Source organism: Sorex fumeus, unplaced genomic scaffold (assembly GCF_029834395.1).
Source record: "Sorex fumeus unplaced genomic scaffold, SorFum_2.1 ptg000072l, whole genome shotgun sequence".
NCBI lineage: Eukaryota > Metazoa > Chordata > Mammalia > Eulipotyphla > Soricidae > Sorex > Sorex fumeus.
Window position 1 is genome coordinate 41,891,200 of NW_026606129.1, and position 15,255 is coordinate 41,906,454.

At 47.0% G+C, this 15,255-nt stretch overlaps 1 protein-coding gene and 2 non-coding genes across 4 annotated transcripts; all 3 read left to right on the plus strand.

Annotated features, from left to right (window-relative positions):
* Positions 1-4,139: 4,139 nt before the first annotated feature.
* Positions 4,140-9,347, plus strand: RPSA (ribosomal protein SA). 2 transcript variants are annotated; one of them, XM_056129883.1, is made up of 7 exons: positions 4,140-4,216; positions 4,879-5,043; positions 5,866-5,984; positions 7,485-7,730; positions 8,511-8,639; positions 8,750-8,915; positions 9,193-9,347. In XM_056129883.1, exons 2-7 carry the CDS (start codon positions 4,911-4,913, stop codon positions 9,285-9,287), a joined length of 888 nt encoding a protein of 295 aa, XP_055985858.1. In that variant the 5' UTR covers positions 4,140-4,216; positions 4,879-4,910; the 3' UTR covers positions 9,288-9,347. The 2 variants fall into 2 exon arrangements, with proteins under 2 accessions (XP_055985858.1, XP_055985859.1); XM_056129884.1 differs by having other exon boundaries at positions 9,196-9,346.
* Positions 5,648-5,799, plus strand: LOC130037953 (small nucleolar RNA SNORA62/SNORA6 family). The gene has a single exon (XR_008794534.1). It is a non-coding gene; the product is annotated as a small nucleolar RNA SNORA62/SNORA6 family (small nucleolar RNA).
* Positions 7,793-7,946, plus strand: LOC130037952 (small nucleolar RNA SNORA62/SNORA6 family). The gene has a single exon (XR_008794533.1). It is a non-coding gene; the product is annotated as a small nucleolar RNA SNORA62/SNORA6 family (small nucleolar RNA).
* Positions 9,348-15,255: the final 5,908 nt, after the last annotated feature.

Below are 15,255 nucleotides of genomic sequence, written 5' to 3' on the forward strand. Positions count from 1 at the left end.
TTGCTCAGGGATCACTCCTGGCAGGGTGAAGGACCATATGGAGTGCCAGGTATGGAAGCCTGGTCGGGTGTGTTGCCTTGCCAGCTGTACTGTCTCTCTGACCCTTGTCCCGAGTGTTGACTTCTCCAGGTCATTTGCCCTCTCAGTAATCCACCTTCTCTCAGGACGGGGGCCTTGAGGAATGCTGGGTGAATGTTCTTAGCTGTGCCATCATGGTTGACTTTGCCCTTCTGTCTGCAGCGTCCTTCATTCTCCCTCCCTTTGTTTCATGCATTTTCAAGAAGCAGCTCCCATCCTGCCATCAAGTAAACCTGTGTGTAAGTGTTTCTTGAGTAACAAACTATGAACTCACTGTGTGTTTGCACCCTGTGTAACTTTGGGACACTATTGGGATCTGTCCTCCCATTTGTATGTAAGGAAATGTAGTTCTGCTGACTCCAAGAACTGATGGACTCTAACTTACTGGTGTATCTTCTCGTGAGCATCCTGGAGCTGTGGCTGTCTCTGATCCTAGGGGTGCAGGCAGGCAGTTGCCTATGACCAGTGGGCCTGTATGAAGATAGTTTGCTGACAATGCTGTGAAGATTGAGGGCCAGCTGGCCTGAAGAAACCCGGATTCTGCACGTTTTCTCATTTCAGGGATATCTGTCCTTTTTTAATTACTGTAATTTCTTTCATATGTATGCATATAGATAGATAGATAGATAGATAGATAGATAGATAGGTCCTTTTTTAATTATTGTAATTTCTTTCGTATGTATGTATATAGATAGATAGATCGATAGATAGATAGATAGATAGATAGATAGATACACATGTAGTTAAGTTTTTATACTTTTGAGTTTGTATGTAAGTTTTTTTTTAAATAGAGCATTAAAATGTCTTCTTAGTTTGTAATATACAAACATCGTGTAAGCCTTCTCTATTCATTTGTATCAGATAGGATTTCTGGGTACAGAGGCCATTTCAAGCGAGTACCAGCAACTTGAACTATTATCAGTTCCTATTTCTAGGAAGTTTATCTATTGAAGTGAGCTTGTTTAGTCAGCCACAATTTTCCATGTGTCAAAGCTGAGATTCTAATGCGGGAATGAATACAAGGCACCAGCGCCGAGTGACAGAGCAAAGCTGTGGACGAGAGGGACTATACCTTTGGGTTTGGGGATTGAGAAATTTGGAACAAAGGAGGGAAAGATTGGGTGTTCGGGCCAGATATGCTGGTGAGCAGGGGTCAGTCTCAGAGGTGCTCAGCAGTGCTGAAGGCTGAACCCAAGCCTCCTGAATGTAGGTATGTACTCAGGGAGTTGAACTCTTTCTCTGGTATGGAAAAGTTGCATTTTTTTATTGTTTTTTTTTATTTGGGTGCCATATTTAGTGGTGCTTAGAGCTTACTCCTGGCTCTATATTCAGTGATTTCCTGGCAGAGCTCAGGACCATATTACAGTGCTGGGGATTGAACCTGGGTAAGCAAGTACAAGTGTAAGTGTGCAAGGCAAGTGGCCTACCCACTGTGCTATGTCTCCATCCCCTGGAAGAACTTTTTTTTTGGGGGGGTGTCACACCTGGCAATGCCCAGGGGTTACTTCTGCCTCTGCACCCAGGAATTACTCCTGGCGGTGCTCAGGGGACCATATGGGATGCTGGGAATCAAACCCAGGTTGGCCGCGTGCAAGGCAAACACCCTACCCGCTTGCTGTACTATCGCTTCAGCCCCAGGAAAAACTTTTTTAACACTGCTCTGGTCACTGTTGCTGGTAAAGCTTGTGGACTATAGGACAGCGGTGCAGCAGACAGGTGCAGAGTAAGAGGAGCTGTCTTAGAAGGGGAGATGGAAGGTGCTGCAGATAAACTTGATCTTGATGGTTCTTTTGTTGGCAGAGCTGGGTTCTTCCCTCCACACTCCCCCACCACTACATCATTTTCAAGGGAGATCATAAGGCACTTTCCTTGCATGTAGCCAACCCCAGTTTGATGCTGAGTACCACATGGTCCCCCAAGTACCACCCGATGTGGCCTCCCAACCCCCAAAGAACGAAACACTTGATCCTGAGTGAAGAACAGATGGCTGCCACTTGATGTCATATACACAGCCTCTGACCCCCACTGTAGTCCCTAGCACAACTTTACATTTGGGAAAAAAAAAAAACCTTTGAAGCCCATGTTTTGTTTTTGAAATCTGGGGCCATATCTAATGTTGCTCAGGGGTCACTTCTTGTGCTTGGGGGTCCAGAAGGTGCCAGGGATTGAACCTGGACCTCCTGCACGCAAGGCCTCCACTCCACTCTAGCCTCCTGAGCCTCTCTCTCTGCTCCCACGTGTTTATTAATACAAAGTCTACATATAGAAGTTTGTAAAAACCAGTCTCTGAAGCTTTTATTAAAAGTGGGCGTGGGTCTGATGAACAGTGTAGCAGCTCAGAGAGTGGCTTAGAACACTGGCCTTGCAATCATAAATCCCTAAGTTCAAGTCCTGGTGGCCCCCTTGCAATCCTGATGCCTCTGCTGTTCCGGATCCCTCACACTGCAGGCGAGTGAGCTCACAAGAGGAGTGCCGAGGTGGGAAGTGAACCTTCTGGTGAACATAATCCTAACTTGTGTGTTCCTCTCCCCCACATACCTGTGTGCAGGCATGTAACTCTCAGTGACAACGCTGTGGAGTGTGTAGTGCCCCCCTTCAGTTGGAGAAATAAAGAAAAATAGTCCTATCAAAGTGGGCATGAATAAAAAATAGAGAGATTTGCACAGGGGGCTGAGAGGCCCAGAGCCCTTAAGTGCAGTTTCCTAGTTTTCATCTTTGGACATTTCTCAGTTCATTTCCCAACCACAAACTTATCACAAAAAAGATAGAAAAAACCAACACCTTAATTAGTACAGTACAATGCACTCCTTGTTATAATCAAAGTATTTAGATTTCAAAGGGCTTTGTAGGGGGAAGTTTCTAGAATGTTCAGGTAGAGAAATCCTGCAGTAAGTGAAAAACCATAAAAACCAGCCATGCATTTTTCAATGAAGTATTTTAATCATTTATTTTTGGGTTTTGGCAAGAGCCCTACATGCTGTATAGGCCCCTCAAATATTTAAAATCTTCCTCTTTTTGAGATTCAGAATGTCTTGCAGCTATTTCCAGCAGTTTCTGTGAATGCTGAAAACCTGGCTGCACGGACTCCTTTTCCTTATGTCAGCTGTTGAAATGCAATGGGGTTGGTTTTCAATTTAAAAATCACCTGTTTCTCAGAAAGTTAAGTAAAACCTAAGACCCAAAACTTAATCCATCCCCAGTGATTCTTACCCAAAATGTACTTAAAACCATTCAAAGAGCTGTTTTTGCAAATCTGATTTAAAAGCAAAAACTGGATTATTAGCTAGACCTTCACAATCTTGGTGAATATGGTCATACTCAAGCTGCCCTCAAGCTGCAATATTTTTATTCCATAAAATAAAAATTTATAAAATGGCTTGAATTGGATGAACTAAATCTTGACTAGTCTTTGATAATGCAAGTTTTTCTACCAAATTAAAAAAAAAATGCCTATGCTTGCCATCCGTGCTGTCTTGTTCTTTAAATTTTTTTCAGGGACACATCCCATAAGTTAATTTAGTACTACCTTACAAGAAAAGAACGTTTCTGCAACTTTGGTTTTCGAGCATTTTTTTAAAAAATTTTTGGGTCACACCCTGCGATGCACAGGGGTTACTCCTGGCTTATGCACTCAGGAATTACTCTTGGCGGTGCTCCGGGGACCATATGGGATGCTGGGAATCGAACCCCGGTTGGCCGCATGCAAGGCAAACGCCCTACCTGGTGTTTAAAAGTGCTCGAGGGGCTACCGCTCCAGCCCCTGGAGCACTTTTTATACACACTCCATGATGAGAAGGGCAACGTTGGGAGAAGGACCTCGCGTACAAACACACAAGTCTGGCTTGGAACCTCGAACCCGCCTAGAGGGGGGGGGAACTAAAGGGTGAATGAAACCCCCGAGCACCGAACAACCGGCAGAGAGTCAGCCCAGAAGGCCGCGCGGCTGCGCACGCGCGCCGCAGGCCCGCCCCTTCCGGGAGGGGACAGCCCGCCGCGCCGCGCGCGCCCTTGAAGACCCGCCTCTCTTCCGCCAGACCTCCCTTGTCATTGGCTGGCCGAGATGCATATAAGGACGTCACTTCCGCCCGTCGCTCCTTTCCGCGCTGCCCAGCGAGGGACCCATACGGCGTTGTTCACGGTGAGCGCGTGTGGCTGTTTCTTGGGCCCGCCAAACGCCGGGACGGACTTCCAGCACTGTTTGGGGGCGCGCGGGCACCAGGGGATTGGCAGCCGGCGGCTGGCGCGGGCCCGCCGGGACTCGGGGCGGTCCCGCACGTGGCGCGGCCTGCGGGGCCCGGGAGAGATGGCGCCGGGCCCGGGCAGCGGGCGCCTCGCCGCGCCGCGGGTCGCTCTCCGGATCTACTCAGGGTCCCGGGGACACGACCGCCTGGGGAGATTACCGAGCCGCCCCCTGCCGTCTATCTGGAGAACAAAACGTGTCCCTGCCACATGCTTAGACTGAAGCTCAGTCTCTGCTTGTGTTTGCTTATCTTGCTGCATCTGCCTGCCGTGTTGGCTCGTCCGGGGCTCTCTGAACGTCCTTCAGTCCCGCTATCCACTTCCCAGCAAGATTTGCTGCACTTGGAAGCAGTGACTTGTCACATTCCCCACTCGTGACCTGCATGCCTGACTCTGGAAGGTAGAGGTCTAGATTGCATTTCAGGAGTTTGACACAGTCTGTCGTGATGCACCTGTTAACCACACCCACATACACAACCCCACCCTTGCTTGCTTTAATATTTTCACTTGGGTTACTGGAATGAGGAATGAACGGATTTAACGGAATTTTCTCCCTTCCAGATTCCCGTCGTAACTTAAAGGGAAATTTCACAATGTCCGGAGCCCTCGATGTCCTGCAGATGAAGGAGGAGGATGTCCTCAAATTCCTTGCAGCAGGCACCCACTTAGGTGGCACCAACCTGGACTTCCAGATGGAACAGTACATCTACAAAAGGAAAAGTGATGGTAAGTTTGGACTCGTGACCTATATATAGCCTAGGAAAAATCTGGCCCTGCTGTTTTTGTGGCTCTTAGGACATTGTGTTGTTTCTAAATCTCTTTCGGGCAGCTCTGCCTCTAATGAAACTCCATTACTAGATCATAGTTTTAGTTTTTGATTTTCTTTTGTGTGTGTTTTGGGGCCGTGTTTGGTGGTGCCCAGAATACCAGATGCAAGCTAGGCGAGGCACTATAACCATCTATTCTTGCAGCCCAGAAGACAGTTTTAAAAATTAAGTGCATGTTTGAAGCAGCATAAAATTGGCGGTTGTTGAAAGTCGTGATTTGGGGCATAAAGTGTTGGTGGGTGTTTGTGATGAATTTGAGGAAAGATGGGAATAAGCAGTTTGGCTTGGGAGAGATGGTTGTGATGAGGATGTGGAAAACATTGTTAGGCCATGGTAGCATTCAGTTTGCTGATCATTGAAAGATTAAAGGCTGGGTCTTAAATTCTTGGGGAGGGAACTGGCGTGAGGGGAGAGTCCAGGAAGCGACTTAATAAGCTTACAAAAGGGACCCGCCGGTGGAAGGTAAGTGGAAGGGAAAGATGTATCTTGCCTTTTGGGTCAAAACTGCACACTATTAAAGCTCAGGGTGGAGGCCAGTTTTGGCCAATGACCTTCTGAGTGTCGGAAGTGTGCTATATAAAATGGCAGGATTTTCGCTAACACCAGTAGAGCTTGTCTCGATGACTGGAGTTTGATAGTACTCGCTGCCACATTCCAGCCTTTTAGAAGAATGTCGGTTTATCAGCCTGGGTTAGATGTTACAAGGGCTTCTGTCGCCTAGGCATCTACATCATAAATTTGAAGAGAACCTGGGAGAAGCTTCTGCTGGCAGCTCGTGCCATTGTTGCCATTGAAAACCCAGCCGATGTCAGTGTGATCTCATCCAGGAATACTGGCCAGGTTTGTGACCAACTTTTTTCTTTGGTTGGGGGGGCCAGATGCTTGTGGCCCTGGGTCTATTCTCCAGGGACCATATGCAGTGCTGGAGGTTTGAACCAGGGACAACTCCATGCAGACAAATCCTTTACTTCCTGTATTGTCTCTCTGACCCTCAGGCTTTTTTAATTTAAAAATAGACAGTTTAAAGACTTTGATGATGTATAGGAGAGAGTTAACCAAAAGTAACATGTCACTTTGGAATTCCAAATTGACAATATTATGGTCAACATATCACTTAGCGTATGTTATGTTGTTCTTCAGTATTCATCACTTTTTATTCCCAAATATCAAAACCCCCTTTGAAATGCTAGTGATATTTTCTCATTAAAATTTTTTAATTTTGGAATTTTGTTTTATACCTGATGGTATCTCTCCATTCTCCCAATTTTTATATTTTAAATTACTGAAGTGGGCCAAAAATTGGCCAGCTGTAGACTTAAGCTAGGGGAGAGGTCTTCTACCTTGGGGTTGGAGTACAGAGGGCAGGTACAGGGTGGTTTGCCTTGCATGCAACCAACCCGGATTTGATTTTCTGTTTTCCCAAATGGTCCCTCGAGCACTGCCAGGAGTAATTGCTGGTGTACAACCAGGAGTTAACCCTGAGCATTGGCCGGGGTATGTGTGATCCAAGAAAACCAACCAAAATGGTCTTTTCCCAATTTTAAGTCAGGGGCAAGCATAAGAATCTTCGTTATTTTAATGGTATGTTTTTTTTTTTAAACTGGGGTAAGTGGGGTAAGCGTTACCACCCCTAGCCACCTCCGATGGCAGTCCTAGTTTTTATTCTTAGGGGATGGGTAAACTGAATATTGAATTTCCACTAGATGTGTAGCAGGACTGGAAACTCAACATTTACACTTAAGAGCTCTGACTTGACACTGTTAATTTTTTTTAATTAGTGAAACACCATGAGTTACAGTTGTAGACTTACAAATTTTTGTGCTTCAGTTTCAGTTATACAGTGATCGAGTACCATCCCTCCACCAGTGCCCATTCTCCACCACCAATGATCTCATCATCCCTCCCACTCCCACCCCGCCTCTGGCAGGGCATTTCCATTTGTTCTCTCCTTTTGGGTGCTGTGGTTTGCATTGAGGCATTGAGTGGCAGTCATGTTCGGTCTATAGTCTACTTTTAGTATCCTGGGCAGATCCTCTCAACACCCATTACTTGGTGCTCCCTTCTCTATCTGAGCTGCCTTTTCTCCCAGCATGTGTGGCTGGCCTCCACACCATGCAGTAAGCCTCCTGGTACTTATCTCGACTATTCTTGGGTGTTAGTCTCCTATTTTGTTACTTTATATTCCACAGATGAATGCAATCTTTCTATGTCCGTCCCTTTCTGACTCATTTCACTTACTGTATTTTCCATGTAGTACCACTTGTATGTAAATTTCATAACTTGATCCTTTTTTAACAGCTGCATAGTATTCCATTGTCGAAACTGTTAATTCTATCCTAGCGTGCTGTGCTGAAGTTCGCTGCTGCCACCGGTGCCACTCCAATCGCTGGCCGCTTCACTCCTGGAACTTTCACCAATCAAATCCAGGCGGCTTTCCGGGAGCCGAGACTTCTGGTGGTTACTGATCCCAGGGCTGACCACCAGCCCCTCACAGAGGCTTCTTACGTTAACCTGCCTACTATTGCTCTGTGTAACACAGACTCTCCTCTGCGCTATGTGGACATTGCCATCCCTTGCAACAACAAGGTAATTTGTGACTGGCACTGGAGTTTGAGACTGGATGTTCTAGAAATCCGTTGGGGTGTGATTCTGCACATTGTTAGAGCTTGGAGTTGAGGCCACTGAATGGTCGATGAACTCTCAAGTGTAGGTAGTGTGCTACACGAGGGGCAAGTCTTTCGCTAACACCACAAGGGTCTTTGGCCCGATGAGTGGGGTTTGATAGTAATTCTTGCTACAAATAAAGATTTTTGATGTGTGAGCTTAGAAATGATGAATGCACGGGAAAATGTCCTGATTTCTTACGTGTTCTATTAACCTACTTGGGTTTCTTAGCTATGATGTGACCTTTTCTTTTTAGACCAACTTTGTGAATCCTGCTTTAAGATCCCAAAAAGGTGGGTTGTGTATGTGAAATAGACTTAAGTTGCCAGCTGATCAGTCTGGTTCCACTCAGGTAACCCAGAAGTTAAAAGTATCACTGTATGGATACTAATGCCAAGAATTACAATTTTGTTTCTTGGAGTTGAAAGTTGAGAACCATGGATTTATAGAATTATCTTGGCATATAAACACTTGCAAACTGCAAAGGGCATGTCTGTTACAGAGTTAGCTAGATGGTCTGTGGTTACAGAATGAGCAGAACGCTTGGAACTGCCACTCCCAGTGATGATTGGCCAAGCAGGCTGGACGTTTCGGTACTGAGACAGGGCCCAAGGATGTACCAGGGGTGGGACGGGATCCTGTGTATGTAAAAACATGTGCCCTTGGTCTTGTCACTGTTCAAATGACCTGTCACTTTTGCAGGGAGCTCACTCTGTGGGCCTCATGTGGTGGATGCTGGCCCGGGAGGTTCTGCGCATGCGAGGCACCATCTCCCGTGAACACCCATGGGAGGTCATGCCTGATCTCTACTTCTACAGAGATCCCGAGGAGGTGAGCTTTCTTCACTAATCTTGGGCTGGCATAAGCAACTTGCCTGCTTAGGTTTGTGCTCCTTGGGTGCTAGGGTTGCCATTCCAGTAAAATTTCCTTTTAATAACCAGATTGAAAAGGAAGAGCAGGCCGCTGCTGAGAAGGCCGTGACTAAGGAGGAATTCCAGGGTGAATGGACTGCCCCAGCTCCAGAGTTCACCGCGACTCAGCCTGAGGTTGCAGACTGGTCTGAAGGGGTGCAGGTGCCCTCTGTGCCCATTCAGCAGTTCCCTACTGGTATGTATGATGGTCGTGCCTCAAGTGGTGGTTTGGAACTACGTGTTGATCCAAGTTCAGCGATCTCTGCCATATTTTCCTAGTGTGAGATACCTGGATTTCTGTCAAAAGTTGAACTCAAAGATATTTCCAATTATCTTTTGGAAAGATCTGTCTTTGTAATGAACTTCTGATACAGTGCAAGACGGATTGGTGTTGGCGGGGGGGGGGGGGGCGTTAAGTGACGAAAAGACTAAGTCGGGTGGAGCTCATTGTTTTTATTGTTTTTTATTCACAGAAGATTGGAGTGCTCAGCCTGCCACAGAAGACTGGTCTGCGGCTCCTACTGCTCAGGCCACTGAGTGGGTTGGAACCACCACCGAGTGGTCTTAAGCTGTTCGTCTAGACTCAAACGGGAAATGAAAATAAGGTTGGCAGGAAATAAAATAAATGAGTTTCTAAAAGTGTGTCCCATTTTTAAAAAATTTATTCCGTTGGTGCAAGATTGAAGACTTTGTATATAAGTGGTTTGGGGTCTTGACCTCTATTACTATTTATGTCAGATCTATAGGGCATCTTGAAGTGGGCTGCTGTCGTTGCCACCTTGAGAGTTATTAGTCCTGCCTCTTGATTTTCAAACCAGTTAGTAACTGTCAAAGATTTACAATGGATTCCCTAGCAAGAACTGTGCTAGCATACTGGAAGCTAAATTTCCCTATTTGGTCCCAATGTACTAGAGTACAGTACTCACAGGGATCACTTCTGGTGACCAGGGCAGCACTTGTCTAAAGAAAGAATTGCAAACGTTAGACTGTTAGGGAGGCCCAGTCCCACCAAGTAAGCAGAGGTGCTAGAGATCCAGCCTTCTTTGGGAGCTGTTCCTGTTTTTCATTTTAAATTTTGAGTTTTTAACCCAAGGCATAGACTTTTTTTTTTCGGGTCACACCTGGGGATGCTCAGGGGTTATTCCTGGCTTTGAACTCAGGAATCACTCCTGGCAGTGCTTGGGACCTTATAGTCAAATTCCCTTATGCTGGGAATCAAACCCAGGTCAGCCATGTGCAAGGCAAACGTCCTACCCACTGTGCTATCACTCCAGCCCCACGGCATAGAATTTACCGCTATGTCAAGAGTGCAGGTGGGTCTTAACTGTTTAGGAAATAAAGCAGTCACCAGCATCCATCAAGTTCCTCCAGCCCAACTTCTGGGGTCCATTCAACACCTACCCTAAGGGGTAACATCCCATTCCAAATCAAGAGATTTGGAAGAGAAAGTGACATCCCCCTTGTCCTAAGTAATGTATGAATGGGTTTGTGATGTTTCAAAATCTCTGAAGTTAAATGTTTCATAAACAAGTAGATTGTTATTTTAAAACAATACTTATTAAAATCCTGTATGTTTACAATTTAGAAGTGCAGCCACTTTAATACACAAAAAGGGAATGTGGAGTGGGAATGTGCTGGTGTGGAGTTTGGCAAATCAAATAAGGAACTGCAAGGAGCACCGGTGCGGTAGTATAGTGGGTAGGATATTTGCCTTGCACCTGAGCAACTGGGGTTCCTTCCTGTATGATCCCCAGAGCACTCCCAGGAGTAATTGCTGAGTGCAGAACGAGGAGTACCCCTGAGCATTACCGGGTATGGTGCAGAAAGCCAAAAAAAAAATGCAAGAACAGCAGGATGAAAAAAGAACATCCAGGGCCTGAAGAGGCAGTGCAGTGAGTTAGGTGCTTGAATTGATGCAGCTTTGTTTCCCAGCATACCATGTGGTTCCCTGAACACCACCAGGAGTGAGACCTGCCAGGTGTAGCCCTCCCCCTGGCTCCCCAACAGTCTAGAGGGAAGAGAAAAGAGAACGGGAATGTCAGTATATGAGAAAAAAACCAATTTTCTCAAATTCTGAATCTACATAATTTTGAGTTGTAGGAGTACAACGTAAGTTGTGGCAAGCAGGCCAGGGGACAAGGGCCCCTCCCTGCTCCCCCTGTTACCAACACAGTAGGCTGAGGAAAACCAAGGTTAACACCCAGCCCTCCAGCCCTGTTACCCAAGAACTAGGACCTTACACTTTCCAGAAAATATTAAGGGGAGGTGGCAGGATGGGGTCAGGGAGGGGGATGAGGAGAAGGAAGCACTGGCTTGAGGGCCGTGGTCCATCACCATACATTATCCTTCCGTAGCAGTAAATCCTGACTGCAGAGCTGGTGCCCCATGTAACCATGTCGGAATGTTCAGTTTGGTTTTGAGGCCTGTAATACTTCAAAACTTGGGAGGAAAGCAAACCACAATTTGACCTTCAGGTATTCAGGAGATGGTAGGAAAGATCCAGAATGCTGGGTAACATCTTTGCGTTGTGCAAAGTCTAGCAAGAGACAAGAATTCCAGCTAAATCTGGCCAGTCTGCAAACAAATGGAGTCTTGCTAACACAGGTGCCTTCTGTCCAGTCTGCTTACTGCACATCGGCCAAACACCTCGCCTGGCTGGCAAAACCATGCTGAGCAGCTCTCATGGTGGTGGGTGCTCTCTGAAGAGGCTGGCTCTGAAGACCTTACACTTGCTCCTCAGGGGGAGGTTCAAGGCAGACAAGTGGTGCTGTTTCCCACGGCAAACCTACCATCCACAAGGAAAAAATACAATGTTTGAAGGGGAATTGGCATGAATGGGAATTGGTTCTGTCAGCATTATTTAGTAACCCGCGCATCTGCTCTATCTCCCTTGGTTGGGGGGGGGGGGGTATCCACCCACTCACACACATTGACCTTAGGATTTGTGGAAAAGAATTCCAACCAAGGGCAGGGCGTGTGTGTGTGTGTGTGTGTGTGTGTGTGTGTGTGTGTGTGTGTGTGTGTGTGTGTGTGTGTGTGAATATCCCTCCTCTCTTGGCACCCAGAGGTAAGACTGTCCAAGCACTTAGTCTTAAGGAGTTGCCAAGGATTTCGGAGGCACAGCTGGAAGAAACTATCTGAGTCAAGGTTCATGGGCTGAAACTGCAGGACTGTTCTGGGCTCAGCTCTCTACCACGAGGCAGTCCTGGAGCTGCCTTGTGTTGGAAATCGTTAGTTTTGGGGCCACACCTAGCAGTGCTCAGGGGTGACTCCTGACTTTGTTACTCAGGCATTACTCCTGGTGGTGCTTGGAAGGTCACGTGGTACCAGGAATGGAACCCAGGTCTCCGGCATGCAGAGAAAATGTACCAGACCATTGCACTCTTTCTGGTCCTGGATAGAAATCCTATCTCTAGAGTGATGCCAACCTCAAACCCACAGTCTTCAAACAACAGCATGGAGGCTTACCTGGTCAAGGAGCTGCTGCCGCTAAATCAGAATCTGGATCATAGAGACCTACTGATGAAAATAAGATTTTTTCCCCTTGATCTCTGGGTTTTGGACCCAACACACTGGCTGCACGCACCCCTCTGTTCTCAAGATTGCATTTGAAAGCATTGCGGGTATATGTAGAGATTCTGAAAAGAAAAGATAAAATCTCAAAGATAAATTGTAAAAACATTAATTGCTGGGCTCTGTACATCTCAACTGATTCCCACTTAACATATGGTATGTAAAACTTTTTAGTATGTATGATGAAAATTTAAACTTTTGGCATCTAAATTTTAAGCGGATTTTGGGAGTGAAAACCAGGACTATTGAGAGTTTTACGTAGTCAAATGCGAATTGTTTAAAAAGCACCCAAATATCTGAGCTGCCATTTGGACTTCTGTTACTGTTGGTTTTTACTGTCAGAGTTTGCAGTGCTCAGAAGGTTGTACTCCTGGCTCTGTGCTCAGAGGTCACTCTTCCAGTGCTCAGGGGGGGTCCCATATGTAGTGCCAGGGACTCAAACCAGGGTCAGCCACATGTAAAGCAAGCACATGACCTCCTGTAAGATCTCTCCAGTCCCACGTCATTTTTTACTTTAGTAGCATTGCCAGCTTTATTATTTGGAGGGTTGGGAGAACTCTTATCCCAGTGCTCAGAGATTTATTTTAGTGGGATTTGGGGAATCATGCTGTGCCGGGAATTGAATCTGGAACTCCTGTATGCAAAGCATGTGCTCTAGCCCATGGAGCTATTTCGCAGGTTCCTATTTGTGATGTCAGGGATCAAACCCAGGAACTTAACGTGCAAAGCACACATTTTACCACTGAGCCACTGCACCACATTCCTGGCCCTGTATTTTTAAATTTTTATCACAGTATATGAACTTAAAAGATATAGACTGATTTAACTGTGACCTATTGCTGCTATGCTACTTTTCAATGTTGAGAAGTATAACTGTTATCGTGCCATAAAGCTTATCATACATGATTTGAAGCACTGATTCATAGGCCTTTTCTCACAAACAAAGGAGATCTGCCAAAGGAGGTCAGAAAAATTTGCCAAAGACTTTTCAAATGATTTGTTTTTCTGTAACAGTTTTGAAATTGAGAAAAGTTCCAAAACTTAGCGTAGAGAACCTTTTTCCTCATGGAAAATTTGACCATTAGTTTGTTGTTTTGTTTGGGGGCTACACCCAGCATTGCTCAGGACTCACATTTGGCTCTGCCTAAGGGATCCCTCCTTGTGGGACTCAGGGAGGAGACCAGAGTGATGCTGGGAACTGAACCCGGATTGGCTGCCCGCAAGGCGAGGGTATTAAACTCAATAATATCTCTGCAGCCCCTCTCATGGAACACTGGGGAGTAAATTGTGGACATTATGCCATCATCCCTGCCAGTGGGTCTCCCTGTCTCCCACCGCCCCACCCCCCCATCCAGTGGTGCTTGTGGGTTACTCCTAATCTGGTGTTAGGGTTGGTGTTTGGGGTACCACGCAAATTGAATATAGGCCTCTGTTTATGCAAAGCATGTTTCAGACCTTCGAGCTAAACCCTAACCTGGTAGGGACATTAAACACACACACACACACACACACACACACACACAACCAACTTTTAAAAAATGAGATGTACTCTAGGGGATAGAGAGATAGTATGGAGGGTAGGGTGCTTGCCTTGCACCTGGCTGACTTGAGTTCGAGCCCTGGCACCCCATATAGTCCACTGGGCCCCACCAGGAATGATTCCTGGGCCCAGAGCCAGATGTAAGTCCTGAGCACTGCTGGGTGTGGCCCCCAAACAAAAATAAGACTTAGTTTAAAGATTTTTTAAACCACCCCTCACCTCCTTCCCTTCCCTTCTCATTGTTGACATGACATTGGTAGTGTGTATGTGCACATACTCTTTTGGGATATGCTGGACATGACACTTTGTGGTTGTGGCACCAGGAACCACAGATACCAGTGCTGCTGGGATCACTTGGTTTGTGTGTGTGTTGGGGGGGGGGGGTGGGGGTGGGGGTGCTGGGTATCAGCTGCATGGCCTCAAGCTCACTCTACTTCTGAGCTTGTCTCTGGGTCCCGACAGAGGCACTTTGATTTTAATATAAAATCATTCCGTCTTCCTCAAATTATGTCCTGTCTTTTCTATTATTGTGGGGCTGAGGGTGGGTGGGTGGGAAGGGAGGTATTCTTCAAGGACCAGGAAGCATGAGGGATTGGACCCAGGGCCTCATGGAAGCAAAGCAGGTATTGGACCACCTGAGCTACATCCCAGCCCTCCCAAAGTGCATTTTTAAGCCCCAGCAGCAGCAGCAGCAGCAGCAGCAGCAGCAGCAGCAACAAAAAGACTCTGCAGATTCCAACTCATTACCACCCACAATAATTACCAACATCTTTCAACTAATGAAAAATTGCATTTCAGTAAAGACCACAAGGGCTAACCTGTTCACATTTGGGAGAGAGAGCGAGGGGGGGGGAGGGAGGGGGAGAGTGTGAGGAAGGGAGGGAGAGAAAGAGAATGGGAGGAAGGAGGGAGAGAGGGAGGAAGGGAGGGAGGGAAAGAGAGAAAAGGAGGGAAAGAGAGAGAGGGAGGGAGGGAAAGAGGATGGGAGGAAGGAGGGAGAGAGAGAGGATGGGAGGAAGGAGGGAGAGAGGGAGGATGGGAGGAAGGAGGGAGAGAGAGGATGGGAGGGAGAGAGAAAGAGGGAGGGAGGGAGGGAGGGAGGGAGGGAGGGAGGGAGGGAGGGAGGGAAAGAGGAGGAGGGAGGGAGAGAGGGAGGGAGAGAGGGAGGGAGGGAGGGATAGAGGGAGAGTGAGAGAGAGAGAGAGAGAGAGAGAGCGCAAAATTTGATTTGTCAAGGATTCCTCCACTCACAGGGAAGTGGACCCAGAAGCACTAAGGTCCCCTCTGCCAACAAGGCTCATCACTGAGATCAAAGACCCAAACCCGGCTGTGTTCCCTGAAGAAACAAAGCCTAACGGAGTTCCCGCGGCGTCAGTGGCCCCTGTGGACCGCCAGGGGGCAGAGCGCGCGCCTTCTCGCTGGT

Bases quoted from the DNA above. Each gene is read 5' to 3' on its own strand.
- RPSA (XM_056129883.1), top strand. From the start codon at position 4,911: ATGTCCGGAGCCCTCGATGTCCTGCAGATGAAGGAGGAGGATGTCCTC. The intron at 5,985-7,484 runs GTTTGTGACCAA...ATTCTATCCTAG, and splicing joins CATCCAGGAATACTGGCCAG to CGTGCTGTGCTGAAGTTCGC. The intron at 8,640-8,749 runs GTGAGCTTTCTT...TTTAATAACCAG, and splicing joins TCTACAGAGATCCCGAGGAG to ATTGAAAAGGAAGAGCAGGC.